Consider the following 21,249-nt stretch of genomic DNA (forward strand, 5'->3'; position numbering starts at 1 on the left):
GCTGGAGAGACAAAATTCCTCCTCCTGCTGCATCTGCATCATAACCCTCAGAGCAAGTGCTTTAACATTTGGTGTTTTGAATTATTATTCAAGTTATGGATATAATCCATAAATATTTATTTTTTCTGATGTATGCAAATTTCTTGCACAAGGAAGTTCCTATTATAAGGGAACAAGCTGTGTAAAATATTTAGCTTGAATAGCTAAAATATATTTAAAATACCTACATTTGCTTCATCTTTACTCTGCATGTTTGCCTGTGAAATGCAAGCTGAAAAACTAGTTGTGTTGGGTGCTCTTAGGACATGAAAATTGAAGTTGGCTTTGGCAGTGTGACATTAGAAGGCACAGTTTTATATTGCAGACGAGGGAATTGGAAATTAGTCCTTTTAGACCTGTTTACTGCTGTACTGTCTGCCTTTGCATTTGGCCTCTGCAGGTGGTAATCTGTCAGAATATGACCCCAATTTTTCCCTTTGGTATGCTAAGCCTCCTGCTGAGAGAAACATATTGCAACATAATTCATCACACCCGTTACCTGCATCACTCTGGTGTATAATGTTGTCATTGCCAAGCTTGTAACCACCTGGAGCAGTGAATGTGACGGCATTTGTAAGCACGTCTAAGGGTTTATCAGCATTATCACACTCTTGCTCTTTCTCCCAGCATGGTACCTGTGCGTCAGCGTCTGTCATGTTTCACCATACCATAGGGAGGGAACGAGATTCCATCTGGCATGTTTGTGACAAGGGGAATTTCACAGCTCTGGGCATGTTCTTCTCCCAGACCTCTGTATTTCATGATGTGACTTAGAGCAACTTTTCAGAATGTCACAGGCTGTGGTCAGGTGGTCATAAATACCAGATCTGACATCAAAGCTGGCTTCAGCACCAGTGGTTTCTTTGGGCAAGGGAGAACCCTGTCTCTGAAGCAGCCATGGTTACTCTGCAGGTCACCTTTGGTTTTTGCAACGTGTGTGGCATCCAGTGAGCAATGGTGCTGCTTCTTGTGCGCACCTGAGAGGTGGCCATCCTCCTCACTGTGAGCTGGGGCGGGAGTTGTCCCTCCTCTGCAGCAACACATGCTGGAGAGGTGAAGGAGGTGGACGTGGGCTGAGGGGAGGTGGTGGGGTGTGCAGGGCCATGGGCCATGGATGTGAACACAGACGTTTCACAACTGAATAATTAAGGTAACCATGAGGGGTTTAGACTTTGGTTCAGAATTGCTGTTCACAGGAACTTGGTATGGGTCCTGAGGCAAGGTGGGCTTGGAGCTATGATGGTGACATCTCCAGGACCATCCACTCCTTTATTTGATTTTGATTTTGCCCTCAGCAAGTTGGTCCTTTAGATGCTTCTATCTGAGGCATTCTTATTTTGTTGGCATAAATACTGACCATGCAACTTCAACCAGTTGCTGTCATGGAACATCATGGCTACACAGATGCTTCGGGAAGGCACCCGTGAAAGTCCCCGTGGGAGCTGCTGAAGCAACATGCTGTGCAAAGACTGCTGCCTTTCCAGGAGGCCCTGCTCCATTGCAATAGTTTCTAAGGGCTCTCCCAGTAAAGTAGAAAGATCTTCTTTGCCTCCCTGCAGGTATTTTTGGAAGCTGGTGCATGTCAGAGAGAAGACCATATCAGTAAAGTAGGTTGCTTTGCCTCGTTGAGGTTAATGGAGGTGCATATTTTGCCACAGGTTGAAAGGGTGCCTGAGGCCATACGTTGTGCAGAGCACACAGCAGTGAGGGTGTGTGCACGCTCACATTCGTGCCAGCTATTGTACCTCCAGGGAGAGCTGGCCAACGAGGTCTTCAATCTGCTACCACTGCCCAGCCCAAACTCCACACCATGTGTTGCACTTACTGCTCCCATGGCAGCAGACAAACTCTGAATTTTAATCCCTCCCAGAACTAGAGCAGAACTGGGTAATAGTGAATGGTTATTTATAGTCCTTGAAGCCAACATTTACAGAACAAATTTGTAGACTGAGTCCCCTGTGTGTTTACTTGTCCAGGACAAGTGAATATTCTCATTAAATGTAATACTTCCTGCTAGCGGCCACTTCGCTTTTGGTCACCTTTGGGATGAAATTCTGGAAACTGAGCTGATGAGTCAATGTTGCAGTGTATATAACATGCAAGGCTTGGCTAGTTTCCTGAAGAGTTTAATGCGGTTTTGTTTTCTGCTTCAACGGTGGTGATTCTTCAAATCTGAATCTTTTCCCAGCTCCTGCCTTGTTCTCTTAGTAGGAATAGTAATTGTTTCTGGTTAAATGCATGAAGGAAACTCACCGAGGCACACAATGTTTTTGTGATGATCTATCAGTTACTACTTCTGTAGTTTATTTGGAACTTCCTGTTTTGTAAGGATAGATGCAGAGATCACATCTAAAAAAAAGCACAGAACAGTCTGTGATATTTAGTCATTTTATTATTAGCAAAATAATAAAAAAAAAAAGCCTTCGAAGGCATATGAACTGGTTGGAAGAAAGTGTTGTCTTAAACTGCCCTGACAAAAAAAGCCTTAATTTAAAGGCAAAATGATTCTCCCCGCCTGTATGAGGTTTCCTCTTGGGCTTACTGAATTCTCCACTGTCCCGCTTGTGGCGTACTGTGCCGGTGGCAGGGTGCCTGGCTGGGGCTTTGGGCTCTGCATCCCCTCTTGGCATTGCAGAGCTGCCACCACAACATAAATATTTTTGCCCCTGTCGCTGGATTTCAGCACTGTGCTGATATGAGCTCTTGCTCAGTGAGGGCCAGCAGATAGCTGATGACTTCTTGAAAGAATGAGACGTGATTGTTATTACTGGCTGTAAAAGAAACGTAATTTGGGAAGCTACTTTCCAAACTTTAATCTTCTTTACTTTCATATCTCTGAAGAAACTGTGATGTTACTCTGTGGGTACTTGCTGTTCCTGTGGAACCATTTTTGTTTTTCCATTACACTGAAATATATCCACAAAGTTAACCTGAATTTTTTTCCGATCTACCAGATGTAATATTGTGAGAATTTCCACAGGACGCTAACTTAATAGACCAACTATTTTCACTGATGAAAGCCATCCAACCTCAGGTCTGCTGCAGTAAAATGATTCCTGTCAGGCACATGAAGCTCCTTGAGCTGTAGAACAAACATGGTTTTTAGCTTGGGTAAAAAAAAAGAAAAAAGGAAACATCATGGGGCAGCATACATGCCCCACAGCCTGCATGTCCCACATGCCACGGGTACCCCCGTGGGCCGGGGATGCACAGCCTGGCTGCAGCTCAGGCCGGGGTGTTCCTGAGCAGTGGCTGTTGGATAAGCCGCCCTAGTGCTTTCAGCCTGCAAAACAACCAGCCATTAAAGGGAAATTTTCTGAAACTAAAATCCCATCATTTCCTTCAGTGTCACCTTTCGTATAATTACTAAGCACAGAATTTATAATTAAATGGTATGACTGATTCTGTGACATTCCCATAGACATTTCACAAAGGCTATTTGCGTGCCTTGCTATTTCATACAGTAATAACTGCAATCAGCATAACTACTATGATTTGTTTATCAAATGTCCCTTGGGTAGCATCCGTTGTCATTTGTAAAACTTCATGAGCATTGCAATTTACATACCATTGCCTGTCTCATGTTGCTGTTGAGTTGTGTTTCTGGAGCACTGCTGACGCTCACCTGTGCAGAGGAGCACAGTTGTCTTCCACACGCTGTGAAAAGTACACACTGAACAGTACAACAGCACGGATTGGCAAAAATCTATAAAAATCTTACAAAGAGAACAGGCATTATATCTTCACAACAGGGATTGAAGGGCTTATTGAGCAATGGATTTAACAGATTGAAAAGTGAGGAGAAAAGGGTGTATTAAATAATTATCCACAAATGCAGAGAGTCCTGAGGCACAAGCATGTGCTGTATCATAGTGCCTGTGTACCAGGAGACCAAATTAAAGTAGCACAGGGAGTCCTGGTTTGACATTACAGCACTTGACTGCTTGATGTTGCAACCTTTAGTGTTTCTCATAGAGTGTGTGTGTTGGCATGCGCATTTATTTTTTGCCTATAAAATATTCAAATGCTATAAAATTATGATGAAATACTGATAATAGTGTGGATTATATTGATACCATTAGGAGCTGTAGGTTAGAACAGCAGCTAAGTGGTGTAGTCCCTGTCTCATCTATTAAGTGACCTCCTGCAACTGGAAATCTCTGTCTTTTGGATCATTTGCCAGACGTTTGCCCCTTTTGTCCAAAATGCTGGAGCCTGGTGTCCACAGGGTGGGGGTTTGTGGTGTTTGGGGTTTTTTTTTTCCAAATTAATGTTAGCTTAAAAGAAAGGGAAACCACTTTCCCTAAGCGCTGCTAAAACCTTCTAATCTAGGAAAAGAGTTTTGTTTTTTTCAATCTGCTCTATTCTCCAAAGGGCACTGCTAAATGACAACTTGAGCAGATTATGATGCTTAAAAGGATGGGGATGGAGGCAGGGGTCCTGGAAGTCGTCAGTAGATAAGCTTCAGGGTGGCGTGGTATTATCTGCAGTTGAACTGGTACCATCCAAGTGAAGAAAGCGAGGGTTTGTCGGTATCCGTGGGAGCTGGCGGCGGAACTCGGGATGTGCATGGGCTGCTGGAAAGCCTCAGTGGGGCATGAAAAGAGGATTACTGAGCCAGGTCAGTAAAGGGAGCCGACAGGACTGCTTCACACATAATATTTTGTATTTCTCAGACACCAGAAGTGTACAATCCTTGTGGAAAGACACGCTTGCCTGGGTAAAGTTGCCATTGCCCAAAACGTCCATAAATCAAGCTGTCTAAGGAAATGAGAGCGGTGTTTGCTTTTACAGCTGGTTGGGTTTTTTTTTCAGTTGAGGGTATGGTGCTGTCAACAGGAGGGGGTCACGTGGGAGAACCTTCACCCCCACGCATATCCCATGCAGAGCTGTGGCCACAGCCTGTCCTCTCTGCCATGCGGAGCCTCGGTCAGAGGGGCAGAAAGGGTCCTCAAAAGGATGCAAGCAGCTGCTACCTCTTCAGTCTCTCCTGAATTAGCGTCATTTTAGGGGTGCTTTGTGACTGGAGATTTTTGTGCAATGACATCTGCCCTGGGCCCTGGCTGTAGGCCACTGTGATAACAGCTGGTGTTGCTCTGTAAGAAATGCAATGCAGCCCTTGCAGTGGTTTGGGTAACAAAAGGCCACCACCTTTGCTGGAGATAGAAGGGCAGTGGTCCTTCCTAAGCAAGGCCAATTTAAAGTCAAAGTCCATGAAACACAAGTTTCACTGGAAAACAGATATTTCCCTTTTTTAATTTGCCTTTAAAATGATGTGGTAGTTTCGGTGTGGGGTATTAGACATTAAAATGTCTGAGAACACATTTATATTCCAGTCTTTTTACTTTCCATATTTTTGCAAACATACAATGCAGTGGAAGCTAATTTTAATTCTTACTAAAAAATGTTTCTCATTCTTATATTTGCACAACATAGTGTAGAGAATGAGATGAAATCTTCAGATGACCTGGAAGAGTCTTCTGGGAGATTTATAAACTGTCTATTTCATATGTAAGGACATTTGTTTTAATTCCCATATAAAAGTGAGATAAATTGGTTTGTGATAACGCAAGTCCAAAAATATCTCAAGTTACCGCTTTATTTCCATATTACAAAATAACACAATTCATGGCATAATTAGAAAGCTGAATTAAATAAAAGGAGTAGTTGCTCCTGATTAGACTGTGAATACAAAGCATTAGCTTACAAAAAGTATTTCCAACTCCTAAAGAGACTTTTCTAAGGTCTGCAGCTGTAAGTTCAGTTAATATGGCCCAGCGGCTGGAAACCTATTCACTGGGTTAGCAAAGACCAAAAGGCCTGATCCTGCAACACTTCTGAGAGTAATCCTAGCTCATGCAGAATTGTCCATTGATGTAATTTGTTCTATAAAAATTGCTGGTTATTAGATGTGTGTATTCAAGACCAGTCTAATTTTCTCTCAAGGTTTTGAAGGTAATTTTTGTCATTTGCATGAATAAAGCAAGAATCTGGAAAACAGAGAAATCTAAAATTCAAATGGAAATCATTTATGTAAAATAAATTATAAAATCTAGGTGCCTTTGCATGTGAATGATATCCTTAGGGTTGAGTTTTCTCCAATGCACTGCTTCAAAGTCTGATGGATTTGTAATGGCAGTGTGTTAAGTTTAAATTAAAATTTGACAAAATTCAGAGTCTGCTTGAGAGAGAGAAGAGAGATGTGGGTGAGGATGACCCTCCAGAATGACTTTGTCCTTATGTCGTAACAAACGTGGCTTCAGACCCTCCATGGGAAGGGGCTTGCAGAGACCAACATGGCATTGTTTTTAGAAAGCTTCGATTTCCATAGTCAATACTTGGCTCAATCCCTGTTCTCGTTCATGTCAAGTTAGAGCATCTCTCACTAAATCTGCATCTTAATTTCTTAATTTGGTCTCAGGTTTGGAAACTACAGGGTTCACCAGCCAGCTGTAAAAGGCATGCATGAATTATTAGACTCCCATTGTCAGTTGAATCTTATCCCTTGTATTTTAAGTCACCCATTTGCATTCATCTAAAATGCTTTCAGAGAGTTTATCAGAAGAAGTGAAATAAGAAATGAAATAGTTTCATGTAAACTGCATTTTTATGTTTGACTGGTAAAACCACAAAGCAGAGATAAAACTAAGACTCTGCATAATAAGCATATCTATTAGTTTCCCTTATCTTTATAAAGCTCCCATTTGTCATGAGAAGCATTGTGTGTCACTCATCTTGCCTTGTTCTACAAAAGCTCTTTTCTCCCGTTCCTTTTATCTCCCGTTCGTATTTGCAAGGTAGGAAACTTCACTGGTGTGGTGCTGCAAAAGACCCCATTGACTAAATAATCGTTTAACCTTCAACCCTTTAATAGCAGAAGGAAATAAAAATTAATACCTGTGTGCACCTAGATAAAAATGTTACTGGCGCTCTGCTGGTTGCAGCTTTTGCAATCACAGCAGCCCAGGATTAAGAGTAAAACGTTGGGTCAAACCATGCCCAGGGTAAGTCACCTCCACGTAAGGCCAGATCCCCGCTGGTGTAGCCCATGGAAAACCGTGTTGGGAAGCTGCCGGCCACAGCGTGTGGATGTGGAGGTGCTCGAACGTTGGTGCCGAAAGCTGTCCTCTGCTCTCAGGAGCAATCTCCCACGATGTCTTGGGAAGCCTGTGCCCACCCACCCAAAACACCTGTATCAGGAGCGGCAGCTCCAAGGACATCAGAGGACTCCACTGGTAGATTTTTGGCAGAACCTGTAAAACCACAAACTCACCAGATGCAGTTATCCGGCTCCCATGCCAGAGGAGGTGGCCTCAGTGCGGGTTGTGTGTCCCCAAACAGGATCCCCTTCTTCTCTTGCTGTGCACCATCTTCACTTGTCCTTCTCTTCTCTTTCTGAAAAGAAAAGTTAGTATTGCATATCCAACTCATCAGCTGTTCCACAATTCAGAAAATGCCACGCGTAGGTAACCAGTACTTCTACTGAGGGCCCATTTGAAAACTTCTTGCTACATAGTGCTTTTAAAAGTAGCTCTTACTCAAGATGCATCTTTTGTTCTGCTTTTCTAGGGTTTTTAATTGCTGTCACACACAAGGTGTCTATGACATATGTGTCTCTGAGTGTGGTGATATAAAGTTATTTTGCTTAACCGACAAGTTCATCAAAACTCCTATGGGGAGCTGTTGTTTTCCATGCCAAAGAAGTGGGATTTGGGTGGAGAAAATCTGTAATCAAATGTAAATATGGTATTTCTGTCTGTGGAACAGAAACAACTAATGGTGTGTGTTGTGATGCAATAGTGTGCTGCTGTTATCTTTTTTTATCCTTTTTTATCTTTTTAATCTTTTTTATCTTTTTTCTTTTTCTTCCTTTTTTCTTTTTTCTTTTTTTCTTTTTTCTTTCTTTTTTCTTTTTTTTTCTTTCCCCCCCCCCCCCCCCCCCCCCCCCGTGGTCCAAATTCCTGCTTTCTGTATAAAGGTTTTTATATTCTCTAGGAAAGTGAATCAAGAGTTAGTTGCAAAACATTACCATGCATTTTTCACCATATGGCTACTTGAACAGGCTTTCTGTGAGCTCAAGTCATTTGAGATAACGATAACTGCTGATCAAAACACCACTTTGAAGTACCGATACATCTTCTGTATTTCTGACAGAGCTCTTCACTGACATAGATCTTTTCTAACCTTGTAGCAATGTAGATCTCATTCAGTAATACTGCTTAGTAGGTATTCAGGCCCTGTCAAGTTTGGTTACATATCTTGTATGTAGAAACAGAGATAATTCTTATTAAAAATGTGTTACAGAGCCGCATCCTTTTCAGACTAAACAAAAAGGACTGCAGCCATTATTTAAGGCAGCTTTCTTCCCAAGGATCAGCAGGGAGCTGTGTGGTCTGAATACAGAGCTGGAAACCAGACAGTTCCTTGGCGTAATATAATTTGTCAGGTATGCTGTCCACAGCAGCTTCCTGGCCTTTAGAGGTGCGAGTACCTGCAGCTCCTATAGCAATTGCAGGAGCTCTTTATAAAATAGAAAGAATAATTATCCTAGTAAGGATAAAAACTGGTAGTCAGTTACAAACACTTTGAAGATAAGGAAGGTATCTTCCTGTTGATCCTTCAACCCTTAAATGTTATTTTTCATACATTTAATTTCCAGTTTTCAAAGAGTTATTAAATATATTTAGTAAATATTTAAGTCTGTTATTTATATCAATGCAATGCACTTGACCCTGGTTGAGTTACAGCTGATTTATGCGAACATAACTGAAAGGAGGATCAGCTCCAAGGAAGCAAACGCGTTGCAACTGTCTTCTCTTTTAAATGTTCTTATAAGATAAATAGATATAGTGCTTATGTACATAGAAATAAAAGTATAGAGTATATATCTGTAGTGTAACGACATTCAACTGCAAGGTATAAGGTGAGGAATAACCAGCCAGGTGGTAACTCTACAGCAAAGAGCAGCGGGCAACAACGCTATCTGACTGCGAAAAATAAACATCGTGTTTCACAGCAGTGCGAGAAGGTAAATTCAGAAAATAACCCTCCAGCAACGAGGCCTTCAGTGGAGCACCATGCTTGGTTTGGACCATCGTGTCTCGGTGAAGCAGCAGGTTGACGGCAGCGTCCAGGTTAGGGGGAGACAGAAGGGCCTGAGGTCTTCCCACTGGCTGAAATTGGGAGAAATTACCTCATTATCTGTCAAAGACCAAGGAGCAACATGGTACCAGACTGGTCTTTAAAAGTTTTCAAAAGGCATTAACTATTTAAATATATAAAAGGCAGTATCAGAGGGCATGGTGGCCACCTGCTCTCTGTGCCACCAGGAGAGGACAGTGAACAGCTTTGTTGAGGTACAGAAGAAGTGTTTTGGAGACCTGAGGACTTTGCAAGAGTTTGGTTAGGAGGCTGGAAACCTCCACTTGAGGGTGCTTTTAGGACAGGGGTAGACAGGGTGATCTGTCAGAAGTAGCTCTGGTGTGAGTGGCTTCCCCTTGGGCAGGGGCTTAGTCGAGCTGATCCCTTGGGCTCCCTCCCAGCCTCCAATGGTGTAGCTTGGCCCAGGGCATCTTTTCACCAGCTGAGATGGACTGTGTCCCTGTATCCTGACTTTGACAAAATTTCTGACAACATCAGTGTGATTTTCTTCTGATAATGAGTGAGTAGAAACTGAGAAAACACTTTAGTTTCTGCTTGTCTGTGTCTGTATGGAGGCACATCCATGCACAGCACGGTTTTTATGTTTTCTGTAAGGCATTTTATTGCTTCCTGTAGTGGTCTTAATTACTATAATAGCAACTGTTATGTAGATATAACTAGGAAGTCTGGAGACATTCATATTTTTCTAAATACGGGAATTCAGAAATACCTGAGCAGATTCAGCATTTTACTCTGCCATTACATTTATTCATGGAGTTTTTCCATCAGAAATTCAGACTGATTAGCAGTGAATAGGAGGAGAAGAGGAAATAGTGTTCTGAAGAAATCATCCTCAGTGTGTAAATGATTTTCCCATCTATATGGATTTACTGTATATTTAATTTTTGAAGAGGATCGCAGAGACTTTTCTCCCCCTTCAGCTCCCTCACACCTGTATTGTGCTGTCTCTGTGCCTTTTAACTGTGCCTAATCCTCTTAAAGTCCTGAGAATTGTTCTCATTTATCTATTGTGTCCTCTGAAAAGATAATTTAAAAAGAAAAAAAAAAAAAGAAAAAGGCTTTTCTACCCCTGTACTTCTTTGAATCCTTGTGGTTTCTTTCAATACTCATCTCATGGCAGTACCTGTTCTCTGACTTACATGTATACTGTTTTTTCATAATAAGCATAGCTGAATGTCACGAGCACACAAATCATGGTGTATTCTCTGCAAAGTTATTTCAATGAATTGTAGAGAACTAAAGTGTAGTAAAAACAAAAAAATCCCACCTTCCTCAAAATTTTTATAAAAGTAAGATTTTTTTACTAACCTGTATTATTATAGTTCCTCTTCTATAACTTATGGTAGACCTAAATTTAAATTTTTACCAGCATTATTTCAATCCAAATCTGATCTTCACTCTTTAAACAAACAAACAAAAGCTATACCATAAGCATACAGCAGAAATTGTATTGTTAAGGACACTGAACGTTTCAAACATTGAGTCTCCAAAGAGATTCTTGCGATGTCAGGTAGTTGATGTGTGTTGGACCTCACAGTGGTTTGTAGTGCCAAGGTCTCAGCTCACACGTCTTCAGTTGAAAACTCATTAAAAATTGCTTTTAAATGCTTACTTAATGTTTGAAATACTACAGCCGTCTTCCCAGTCATCTTATTTGTAATAGTGTCTCATGTGTTGTGTCTCCTAGCTCTACATACAAACTACCACACTTACAATATCCATGAACTTAAGTGCTTCAGTGGCCCTGGGGATGCTTTACATGCCGAAGGTGTACATCATCATCTTCCACCCTGAGCTAAACGTCCAGAAACGGAAACGCAGCTTCAAGGCTGTGGTCACAGCAGCGACCATGTCATCACGGCTCTCGCACAAACCCAGCGACAGGCCCAACGGCGAAGCCAAAACAGAGCTGTGCGAGAATGTGGACCCAAACAGTAAGTACTGCTGATCTTCTGTTCGTTGGCTGGCTGGGAGTCTTGGAGGCATTGACCAATATCTCAGGGTTAGGGTCTTCCTATTATTTGGTCTTCTCAGTTAAAGATTTTTGATGTCTCACGTGTATATATATATTTTTTTTAATTTTTTTTTTTTTAATTCTCTATTTCCTCCTCACTTTTTTGAGTTGTGCCAGTTGGCAGCAACTCCTCACAAAATGTTTGATAGCTGTGAGTAACTCCTCCTCCTTTGCCTCCTCTGTGAGTTAGAGATCAGCAGCATCCTTGAGTACCGGATCCTTCAGCCTATGTCAAATTCAAATCTTCCTAACCCTGGCAGATAGAGTTTCCAGGATGGATGGGGGGACAAGCGCCAAACTCATTCATAACTCTGCAAACCTGAGTTATAATTTTGTTTCTTGCAAAGTTTCTTTACAAAAATCTCACAATCCTTGAAGATTCCCATTTAAGGATTTTATCCGGTCCTAATGCAAATCTTGTCACTGATTTAAAAGGAAAATAGATCGAAAAGATGCTTCCAGTTTCCTTAATGTGCATAGCATGGTATATTGTAGCACAAAATTACATACTGAGGCCATCAAATTTGATTTGCATTTGAATCTGGAAGGAGTTGAGGAAGGAGACAGCTGCACAACTTTGTAGCATATTGGAAAGGTTTAGGCATGTCTGCAGTTTTTATGAAAAACAGATCTGAATGTGGAGAAATGCCCTTTCCTTGCCCATGATCCGTTCATCCATTTGCTGCTGAAATCCCTGCCACTTCTTGTCTATTAACTGCCGTCTGAATATCTGCCTCAAAGCAGAAACTCTGCTGTCAAAGCAAAGTGGAAACAGCCAGCAAATTATTGACACAGCACTTTTCCTCCCTTTATTCACCCCTTGAGTATTTTTCTCTGATGTCTTATCATGCAGGTATACAAAATACACTCTAACTGGAAAAACAAAATTTGTCTTCAGAAACTGAACTACCTGAACTATGATTCTGACATAAGACAGTAAGGAAATGCTTCTCATAAATTAAGGACCACATTATGCCTCCTCCAGTCATACTGAACAGAGCCCTCACTGCAAGAGGAAATAAATATATTTCCTGCATTGGGGTATTGCCCAGCAAGAGTGAGAGTTGCAGAGTCCTCTGCCAAGGCAGATCACTGTTAGGTAATGCAGGCACGGCCAGGGAACTCCTTCCTTCATCTCTGGTCTCTATGGCTACCCCGTGCTGCGATGCTGCCACTCCCGAGGTGTGACCCCCCTGGGTGCAGACCCTGACCACTCCCCGAGGGGCTCAGTGAGGATTCTGGCCTCAGCGGGAAAGGCCTTCAGGGATGGAGGGAGAGAAGGAAGGAGGAAGAAGGGGGATTTGGAAAGAGAGCTGGAAAAGGGCAGGTGAGCATGTGTTGCTGAACTGCATTTCACTGATTGCTGTTCTGGTCAAATGAGTTGGAATAGTTTTTCCTTCAGAAAAATCAAAATCTAAAAATTTCCACTCTAAAGACTTGAACAAGGGAAATAGAAAAGTTCTGATGGTGAAATGTTCAATGTAGAAGCAGAGGTAGACCCCTGTGGGAACAACAACTTGGAAGTTCCCTGCTCTGGATTTCCCCTCCTGGTCTCATTCGCCTGTGCTGCATCTTGTTGCTGTTTTCAGACTTCCAAGAATATTTCCCCCCCGCCAAAGAACAGAGTTTTCCCTGGGAAGGAGATAAGTTTATTAAAAATAAATATTGTTCACTTAAACCCTCGCATTTCTGATAAAACACAACATTTATTCATCCAGGACTATATGCATAATATGTTTCTAAGAGGCAGGAGAAGTAGTAAGGGACAGAATTCCTCTGCTCGCGAGATCCACCAGCTTCTGCCTTAAGCATCCAGTCTTCCGTCGTGGTTTTGTTACCCCTGATTTAAAGCTGGAGTAAAGTCCACTGGGAGCGAAACCCTCACAACTTCCAAATTATTGTGTGTGTGAAGGGAGAATACTTTCTGTGAACTCATTTGCTTACATGTAGAATTCTAAAGCATATAAATTTCTTTGTTCAACCCAGCCAGTCAGGAAACCTGCAGTAGTATTAATTCCAATGTCTTTCTCCAAGTACTGGGCTTTTAAATTTTTTATGGTTTGGAAAAAAAAAAATTTCTTTTAAAACTTTTAATTATTTATCTATATAGTACCATCTGTTCATATTATCAGCTGCACCTACTACTACTATTTCATTCCCTGGATATGTGTGTTAATAAAAATTATTAGAAAATCAAATGAAATAAACTACTGCTGTACTTGAAGTATTTGGGTACATTTAGTCCCAGCATAGGCTACTACTGCAGTTAATGGGAGCTTTCTTATAGCGCTGAATAAGTTGTCAATCAACCCCCTAATCAGGCATCATTCAGCATGTATGTCTATACAAGTAATTCATTGAATACCTGAGTTGAGTTTCTTTTTTCAAAAAGAATTTAATGTTTTGTTTAAAAAAAAGTTTATGGTTCTTTTTTTAGTGGAAAAATTGAAAACCGTATTAATGAGTTCAAAAAAAACAATGTCATCCAAGCAAAACTCCTCAAACTTCATTTTCAGTGAAATTTTGAATATGGTGTCCATAAATAAATAACGTTTTGATGTTTTCATAGCAATTTAAGTTAAAAAAAATATTTTATACACCAAGTGGGGAAATTTTCAGAATTTCACCAGTGGGAAAATAGAAAATGTGAATAAAAAAATTGCCCCAGATGCTTGCATTGATGCTAGGAGCATTTTTTAAAATCTCAGCTATCTTCTGCAGCTGGCACCTTCCTGGTTGTGACCTGCTGCTCTGAGGAGTACGGGGCTGGGAAGTTCTGGTTGTGAGCTCTGTGACAGGCTTCTCTGGAACTCCCTGTGTCAGGCTGAAAGTAAATTAATTGAACGGGATTAAAGGATGAGTCTGAGACTCGTGCAAAGCTAACTTATCTGCTGATGTGGCTTAGCTACCAGGTGTTTTCTCCTAGGTGGAAAAGTACAGTTGGGTTTTCCAGTTTGATTTTCTATTCTATTTTCTGGTGATGCTGCTGTTCATGGCTTGCTCGGGTACTGGAGACTGGAGTTGCCATTTCTATTGAAAATACACAAAAACTTCGTATCACCTAAGAACCAATTAACACTGAGCCACCAGCATGGATTCATGTACCTCCAAACATTGGGGAATTTGGTGACTAAGCCCCAATTTATGGCGGGTCCTACTTATATGCACAGAGGCAAAATGTGGATGGTTTTACAGAAAATAGCCTTGAAAAGAATCTCCATGATTTAGTAGACGTTTAAAGGAATGCCTAATGAACTGAAGATGTACATGTAAAACTGGAAGGCCTATAAATTACCTGAGTGGCTCCCCAAGAGCAGGTGGTCCTCAGCAGCGGCACTGAGCATCATGTGGAAATGCTGCATACAACTCTCAGGTGATCTGCAGGAATTTGAGCTCAGAAAAAATGTAGCAGAGCGCTTAGGAGAGCTGGGCTCAAGCACTGGGGTTTTAGTGTGAGTATTAAAAAAAAGAGAAGAAACTACATTAACATGGGATGAAAATCACTTGAAATGCAGTGACCTTTTATCCCACCCATCAGAAGGAATAGGAACTCCCTGTATTGCAGCTTTTTGTTAGGATAATGGGCAGCAAAAAGTTTCACAAGCTGAGCTCCCCAGCCATGGCCTGGGAGGGCTTTCATGCTGAATGGGATATATTAAGGCCAAGATTTTCAATCTAGAACTGTGTTACTTACGAAAACTCTCTTATTCGTTCCAGTTTGTCATCTGGCATATGCATGCTTTCACTCATTCAGCAGCTTTTTTCCTGCTAATACATGTTTGCAGCAGATTCAGATGAGCAGAATTTGGTGCACAGCAGCTTCCATCCATGTAACAAGTTCATTCTGCTCTCGTGTGTCTTCGGTCAAATTTCACACTGTTTGAGAAGACGCTTCTCACCAAGTCTGAAGTTGAACAGATAGTGAGTGCTTCTGCTCAGTTGTCTGCTCATGTTTCTGCTGTGAGAGCAGTGTCAGACTATGAGAAAAACATTTGAACCTCCAACCCATGCTTAACTTATACAGAGATTGACATGTAATTACTCCTTTTCCCTAGCAACTTGTTTAATTCATGGCTTTACCAAACAGAGCGATGGGGAAACCAGCTTCTCAGTTGTTTGTTGATGAGAAGGTTGTGGTTCTTGCAGGGTGGACAAGCAGACCTTACTGGAAGGGCGTTTGCTTTCATGCATTTCCCTCTCAAAGCAGCCATCAGAAGGAAGCCAAGCTGCCTGGTGCCTCCTGGGAGTGGCTCTTCTGGGAAGGTGCTTTCTTGCAGGAATGGGGATAGGGTCTTTTGGGACCTGGCAGCACAGGGAGTGTTGCTGTTCCAGTGTCTCCATTTCCAATCTCATGGGAAAAATCTCACCGTCTATGAGAATGGCTCTGAGATCAAGATGAGTAGTGCAGAGTAGCCCAGTAGTAGACAGCAGTGCACAGGAGGCATGCAGCACCTCTATGGCAAGGACCGACTGCATGGAAGTGACAAACAACTGTTGGAAAGATGGAGCAGCTCACGGGAGGAGACGACTCTCCCTGAGGAGTTTAGCTGAGATTCGTTGAGAAGTGGCAAAGGAAAGGTGTCACCATGGACTAGCCAGAAAACTTTAAGGTCTAAAAACTTAAAACTTTCAGTCTTATTTTCAGTAGTTTTATAATTCTGTGGACTTTTAAGTTAACAGGTGCTCTGAGGGCTCAGTAACTGTGCAGACATATTCAAGATGATTTTTTCTTTCTCCTTTATTTAGCATTAAGTGTAACTTAACTTGGCAGTTGATTAAGTTTTTTAGTAAAGTGTAATCGCTGCCCGTTGTCCCCAGACAGACCAGGCACCGTTTGCATGTTTCCATTTTAAAACACTGCTTCGGTGTACACTGCCAGCTCCTCCCTATCGCGACGGCAGCGAGAGCAGCGTGTGTCCATACTCGCTTTTCTCCATGCGCTGGGAATGGATGTTGACTTTGTGGGTTCCCATCAGTAAACTGTGGGTAGTGTATGTGGAATGCAAGCATCTCGGGGCTTGGACAGACACACAGACACCACTGTGCAAACATTCCCGTGCTGTGCCCTGGCGTGTTTGTGTGTTCATTCCTGTTCATCCTTAACATCACTGACATGACGTTGCCTATTCCATCTTTCCAAGGGAAAAAACCTAAAATGGTTGTTAATGATGCCAAGGAACCTGAGTGTGACAGCACGGGTGAGGAAGGACTGGGGAGTCTTTAACTGAAGCCAAAATATTCTGGAATTTGTTCAGGGGAGAGGAAATAAAAAAAAAATAAAAATCAACCAGGCCTGCTGTTTTCTGAGCAGCTGCTCCCATGTTCAGAGGTACCTGAACTTCTGTGAACTGGTTCATTTATTTCTAACCCAGAGTTAATTTTATATAGTGGCGCCTCTCAGCTTTCCACTGTTGCTGCTCTGATCTGAGCTCTTCAGTTGGATTAATGTCATGGCCTCCATGACAGGGCAAAATTTGAAGAGTTTCTTGTGAACAGACGTATTATACATACCAATGTATTTACTTTTCCTGTAGACTGCATACCACCAGTAAGAAAGAGTGTTCAAAAATCTGTTACTTGGTACACTCTTCCACCTACTGTATAGCTTTTGCCTGCTTTCCAAAAAGGTAAGGAAAAATCTAGCTTCTTATTACTTTATTCTCAAATTATTATTGTGATTATTATTATATACATAAATAAATGAGGAATGTGCAGCTACGTTAAAGCAAGTATCTAACTTAAAAATTGTTCACGCATCCATTACCAAAAGCTCCCATGGGAAGGGCTTGCTTTGAAAAGGGGAGACCCAGGACTTGGGTGATTTTAATGCCTGTGTGAAACAAGAGGCTGGTGGTCTTCTACTTCCCATCAGTGGAGGTGGATACCAAAAAAGCATTTGAAGATGTAGATATTTGATAACAATTTAAAGAGGGAACAAACAAATGATGAAAAGTTAATTATGGCAATCAGATCTAACAACTAACAAAATGTTTTCTGAGTCATTTCTAGCAGCTTTACCAGCACGGTTGCCTGGCAGCATAAAAGTAACTTTTGCTAATGTGTGAGCAATCTTCTTTACTCTAAAGTTATAAATGGCTCAAAAAAAGTTTGCGAAATACTTTTTCACCATGGGTGATCCCAGCAACCACTCCTGTGTAACTACAAGTGAACAATTTTTGAGGGCTGGCTTTTTCTGAGTGTTGTGACTGCCTACGTGGTGATCTTGTGAGCTAATTTTGTATTTGTGACTTCACCATCCAGGAAATACTGCTTTTCTAGTGAAATTAGAGGAATGAGAAAGCGTTTGTTACTGGAGACAAATAGCTAACAACCACTAAGTATTTCTTGTATCTGCAATTTTGTGTGTGCACTCAGATGGCTTTGCCGGCTCCTTTGGGGCCTTGCCCAGGTATGAAAGGTGCTGGCCGGCTCACGGCAGTGCTATGCAGTTGGTGCTAGAAGAAATTGCTGTATACAGCCTTCAGAACGTTTAGCTGATCCCTAATAGGTGAGAACTTCTATCAGCAAAGGTAGCAATGTTGCTTGAATTGAGTCGCTGAGTCACAGGAAAGAAAAAAAATATATATCTTTAGCTGGTGTAAATTGCCCCAGCTCCAGTTTCAATTCAACTTGAGTTCTTGTGAAGTGTTCAAATTGCTTTTTATTGTATTTGAATCCTGACCATTATTCTAACTTACACAGCTCAGGCAGAAAGCCTTATTTAAGACTCTTTATGAACATCAGGATGGCCTGCCTTACCGGAGGGCCAGAGTCAGAAAGGTTGATGGTGGCTGGTATCGAGGGAAATATAACAAAGTAGTCAGAGAGAAGGGGCCACTCGAAGTATTATTGCAAATCAAATGTGAAAGAGTAAGGAGCAACTATGTGAAGATGAAATTGCTAAAGGAAGGAGATGAGGAGAATGGGAGTGAGATAGAAGACACCCTAAATCTCAGGAGAAATCACTTTTTCAAATAAAATTTAAAAAACATGTAAAATTAAAATAATTAGGAACTCACACAGATTTCTAAAACTTATTTTTTCCATGTCACATTATTGTGTAACGTAAGGAATTGCTATCTGCAAAGGCACACAAATAATTTTGTCATCCAAGTCCTGTAAAAAGCAGTTGGCCATTCAGATTCTTGAAGCAGATTTTAAAATTTGGGCCACACCAAGCTATGAAAAAAGCCACAGTGGAGGGTGGTTTGGGCTTGCGATGGTCTTGCCCACCCCAGTGCTCTTCTGCATCAGGTACTGTTTTCCATTTCTCACCCGTGAGTGTTTCTACTGCAGCTGGGCTGCTTGCTGTAGCTCTGGTTGCTATGTTTGGATTTGTTCTTCCAGGAATACAAAACAAAACCCAGCAAGAAACAATACACTGTATTAAAAGCAAAGCAATGACATCAGGAAAACACCAACTTCGTTGTAAATTGATGCTTGTTTTGCTAGTAACATATTTGTATGTAGGTATGAACACAGTGCTTAAGCCGTTACTTGACTATATCAATTCCTGCTATGTGATGCGCGGAGACATGCATTTATAATGCTTTTAAATTGTTTCCTGTGAGTGACAAATAGGATTTCCTTACTGTTGAGACTGATGAAAATACAAGGCTTGAAAAACTCTATGTGGTATCCAGGTCAGGGAAAAAAATTGGCCATCACCTGAACAAGGTGAAGAAACACCAAATGCTTTTGTAGAGTCACATTTGGTACTGTAGGAATATCTGCAGCCTTTTTCTCCTGACCCATCACCAAGCAATATGCTTACAGGTCAGAAGGAGAAGACAGTCCAGTGGCTAAAGTGCTTGTGGTATCTGAAAGACCTGGATCCGTCCCTTGGGCTTTCAGAGCCTCCCAGGGCAAGTCTAGCCTGCTCCCTCACCCTTGTGCGCCCGTGGATGGTGATGGTAAGATGCTCACGTGTTGCAGATGGGATCACACAAATCCCAGAAGGACAGCTTCTCCCTTTTGCTGCCTTCTGGATGTGCTGAGCAAGGACCACAACAGTTTGAGGGTAGCAGCCTGACGCTTCATGCCAAGGTCAGTAAATTCTTCTAAGCTGGTGCAAAGACGGCGGCTTTCCTTGGTGTGTCCCTTCAGCACATGGGAGTTGCTGAGCACTTTGTGATGTATATAATACATATTGTTTAACAGGGACTCACTTCAGTGTAAGAAGGACAAAGAAAACATGGCATAGGTTACTTCCTTGCTCCAGCAAGGACTTGAGTGATGCCCATAAGGGCATGCTCTGAAGTCTGCCATAACATTTATAAAAGCAGTCAAGGAGAGACTAAATGGAGGCTGTCCCCCTGCTTTTTTGGTTGGATTATTATTACTGGACAATGTTATTTCAGTTGCTTTTTGCAATAGGATGGTACTGGTGATCATCCAGCACTTCAAGCTGTTTTAGCAGGAATAATGGTGAAACACTGCAACTCATCAGCAACCTTTTATCACTTGTCTGTCTTTTCTGCTGAACTTTGACTTGATCTGGGCCAGGTGCTGAGCATTTCTAAACCACAGTAGTCCCATTGCTTTGAAGAAGAAATATCAATTGATATTAGCTGAGGCTCTGGCCTCAGATTTTCAAACAGCAGCTCACCTTTCCACCTTAGCTATGTGCTGCAGTGCTCGGCTGCAAGGGGTTAAGGACACAAAAAGGGGCAGCTGCCTGCTCAGCAGAAATGTCTTCTGAACTTTGTACTACAGCTGGCAGATCCTTAAACTTTGCACTCCTCTTGCATTCACCTTGGGTTTCCCAAAGCTGGTCCTGCACACTGCTTTGGGCACTGAGTAGATCTCCAGTACTATCTGAATTAATTTGGAAATGCCAATCATTGTACCCCTCTGCAAGGGCAGAACTGGGACGGATGGCTGTTATCCAGAGCGGGCCATGAACACCACTTAGGCTGTTAAACAATTATAGTTGTATTAGGAGTGAGGGCAGCTCAGCCACAGTCCGAGGCAGGGGCTCGGGCACAATGTGCTGCTTCCAAAAAGCTTTCAGTTGTTTTACAAGTCATTTTTTGCTTGATCTGTATGCAGAGGAATTTCCATGGTGATTGCAAAGTGTTCAGATCATTTGTAAGGTGTGTGCAGTATCATGTTGTGTGAAGTCATTAAGTTTCTTGGTCATATCTCTCCTAGAATATATATACAATTACTTAGGTTATGCTGTAATGAAGCTGTGTGGTATGTCATGACATGGTTTCAAACTGATCTTGGGTTTATGTTGAAAGAGGTAAATAGTTTGAGTTACCCTCTAGTGCTGAGGATTTTCTGTGCCTGTTCTCCTCCTGTGTGCAGTCCCAGGAAGCTGGGGGTACCCCCGGGGCCACCTATGCCATCCAGCAGCAGCCTCTCTGGGGACAGGGCAACTCTTTGAAGGCTTTGGGTCCAAATTGTGTCATGTTCTGTAGCTCATCACGCCTTGGAGCATGTGGTATAGAATAATTGTTTTCTGAATTGAAGCATCATTTTTGTTTGAAATCTGGCTAGTTTTAGTGCTCCGTGTTTAAGTTCACTCAAAGGATTTTCTATTCAGTGGAGACTGCTAAGAAATGAGAATTTGCAATTGGTAAGCAAAAGACTTTGTCAGGTCTTCACTGCATCTATTTATTCTAGAATGGCTTACTGAAAAGCTAAACATTTATCATAAATTTCTTCTAACAGTAATATGCTTATTTTAAAAGTCTTGCACAAAGGTACATCCAAATAAGCCCATGCAACACCCCAAATTAGTCCCTAATATGTATTTTCCTGTTCCCCAAGTTGTAAATAATTCTGTTGACAGGGTAGATCCCACTTTATTTTGTTGATCATGGGATGGATCACACTGGGGGTGCCCCTGCACCACCTGGGTGCCGTGGGGGTGCGGAGCTCCACATCTCACCCTTGGTCTGTGCAAGAAGCGTTGCAAGAGCAACGGACCCACCACCCGTCATGGCATTGCCAGCCACGGCGCGTGGCCGCCTCAGTGGCACCTTTTGTGCCAAGGTCTGTAAAGCTTCATCTGCAGAACAGATTTC

The 21,249-nt window shown here is 42.0% G+C and overlaps 1 protein-coding gene across 3 annotated transcripts in view; it reads left to right on the forward strand.

The window, feature by feature from the left end:
* GRM7 (glutamate metabotropic receptor 7) overlaps positions 1-21,249 on the forward strand; it is a 309,081-nt gene that overhangs the window by 264,734 nt on the left and 23,098 nt on the right. For 2 of the 3 annotated variants that reach the window (XM_074836095.1, XM_074836096.1), the window contains exons 9-10: positions 10,889-11,135; positions 16,750-16,842. In XM_074836095.1, the coding sequence (XP_074692196.1) occupies positions 10,889-11,135; positions 16,750-16,820 (318 nt within the window). In that variant the 3' untranslated portion in view covers positions 16,821-16,842. The remainder of the gene's footprint in view (positions 1-10,888; positions 11,136-16,749; positions 16,843-21,249) is intronic. The other variant, XM_074836097.1, reaches the window with a different exon arrangement.

This window comes from Strix aluco, chromosome 11 (assembly GCF_031877795.1).
Source record: "Strix aluco isolate bStrAlu1 chromosome 11, bStrAlu1.hap1, whole genome shotgun sequence".
Taxonomy (NCBI): Eukaryota; Metazoa; Chordata; class Aves; order Strigiformes; family Strigidae; genus Strix; species Strix aluco.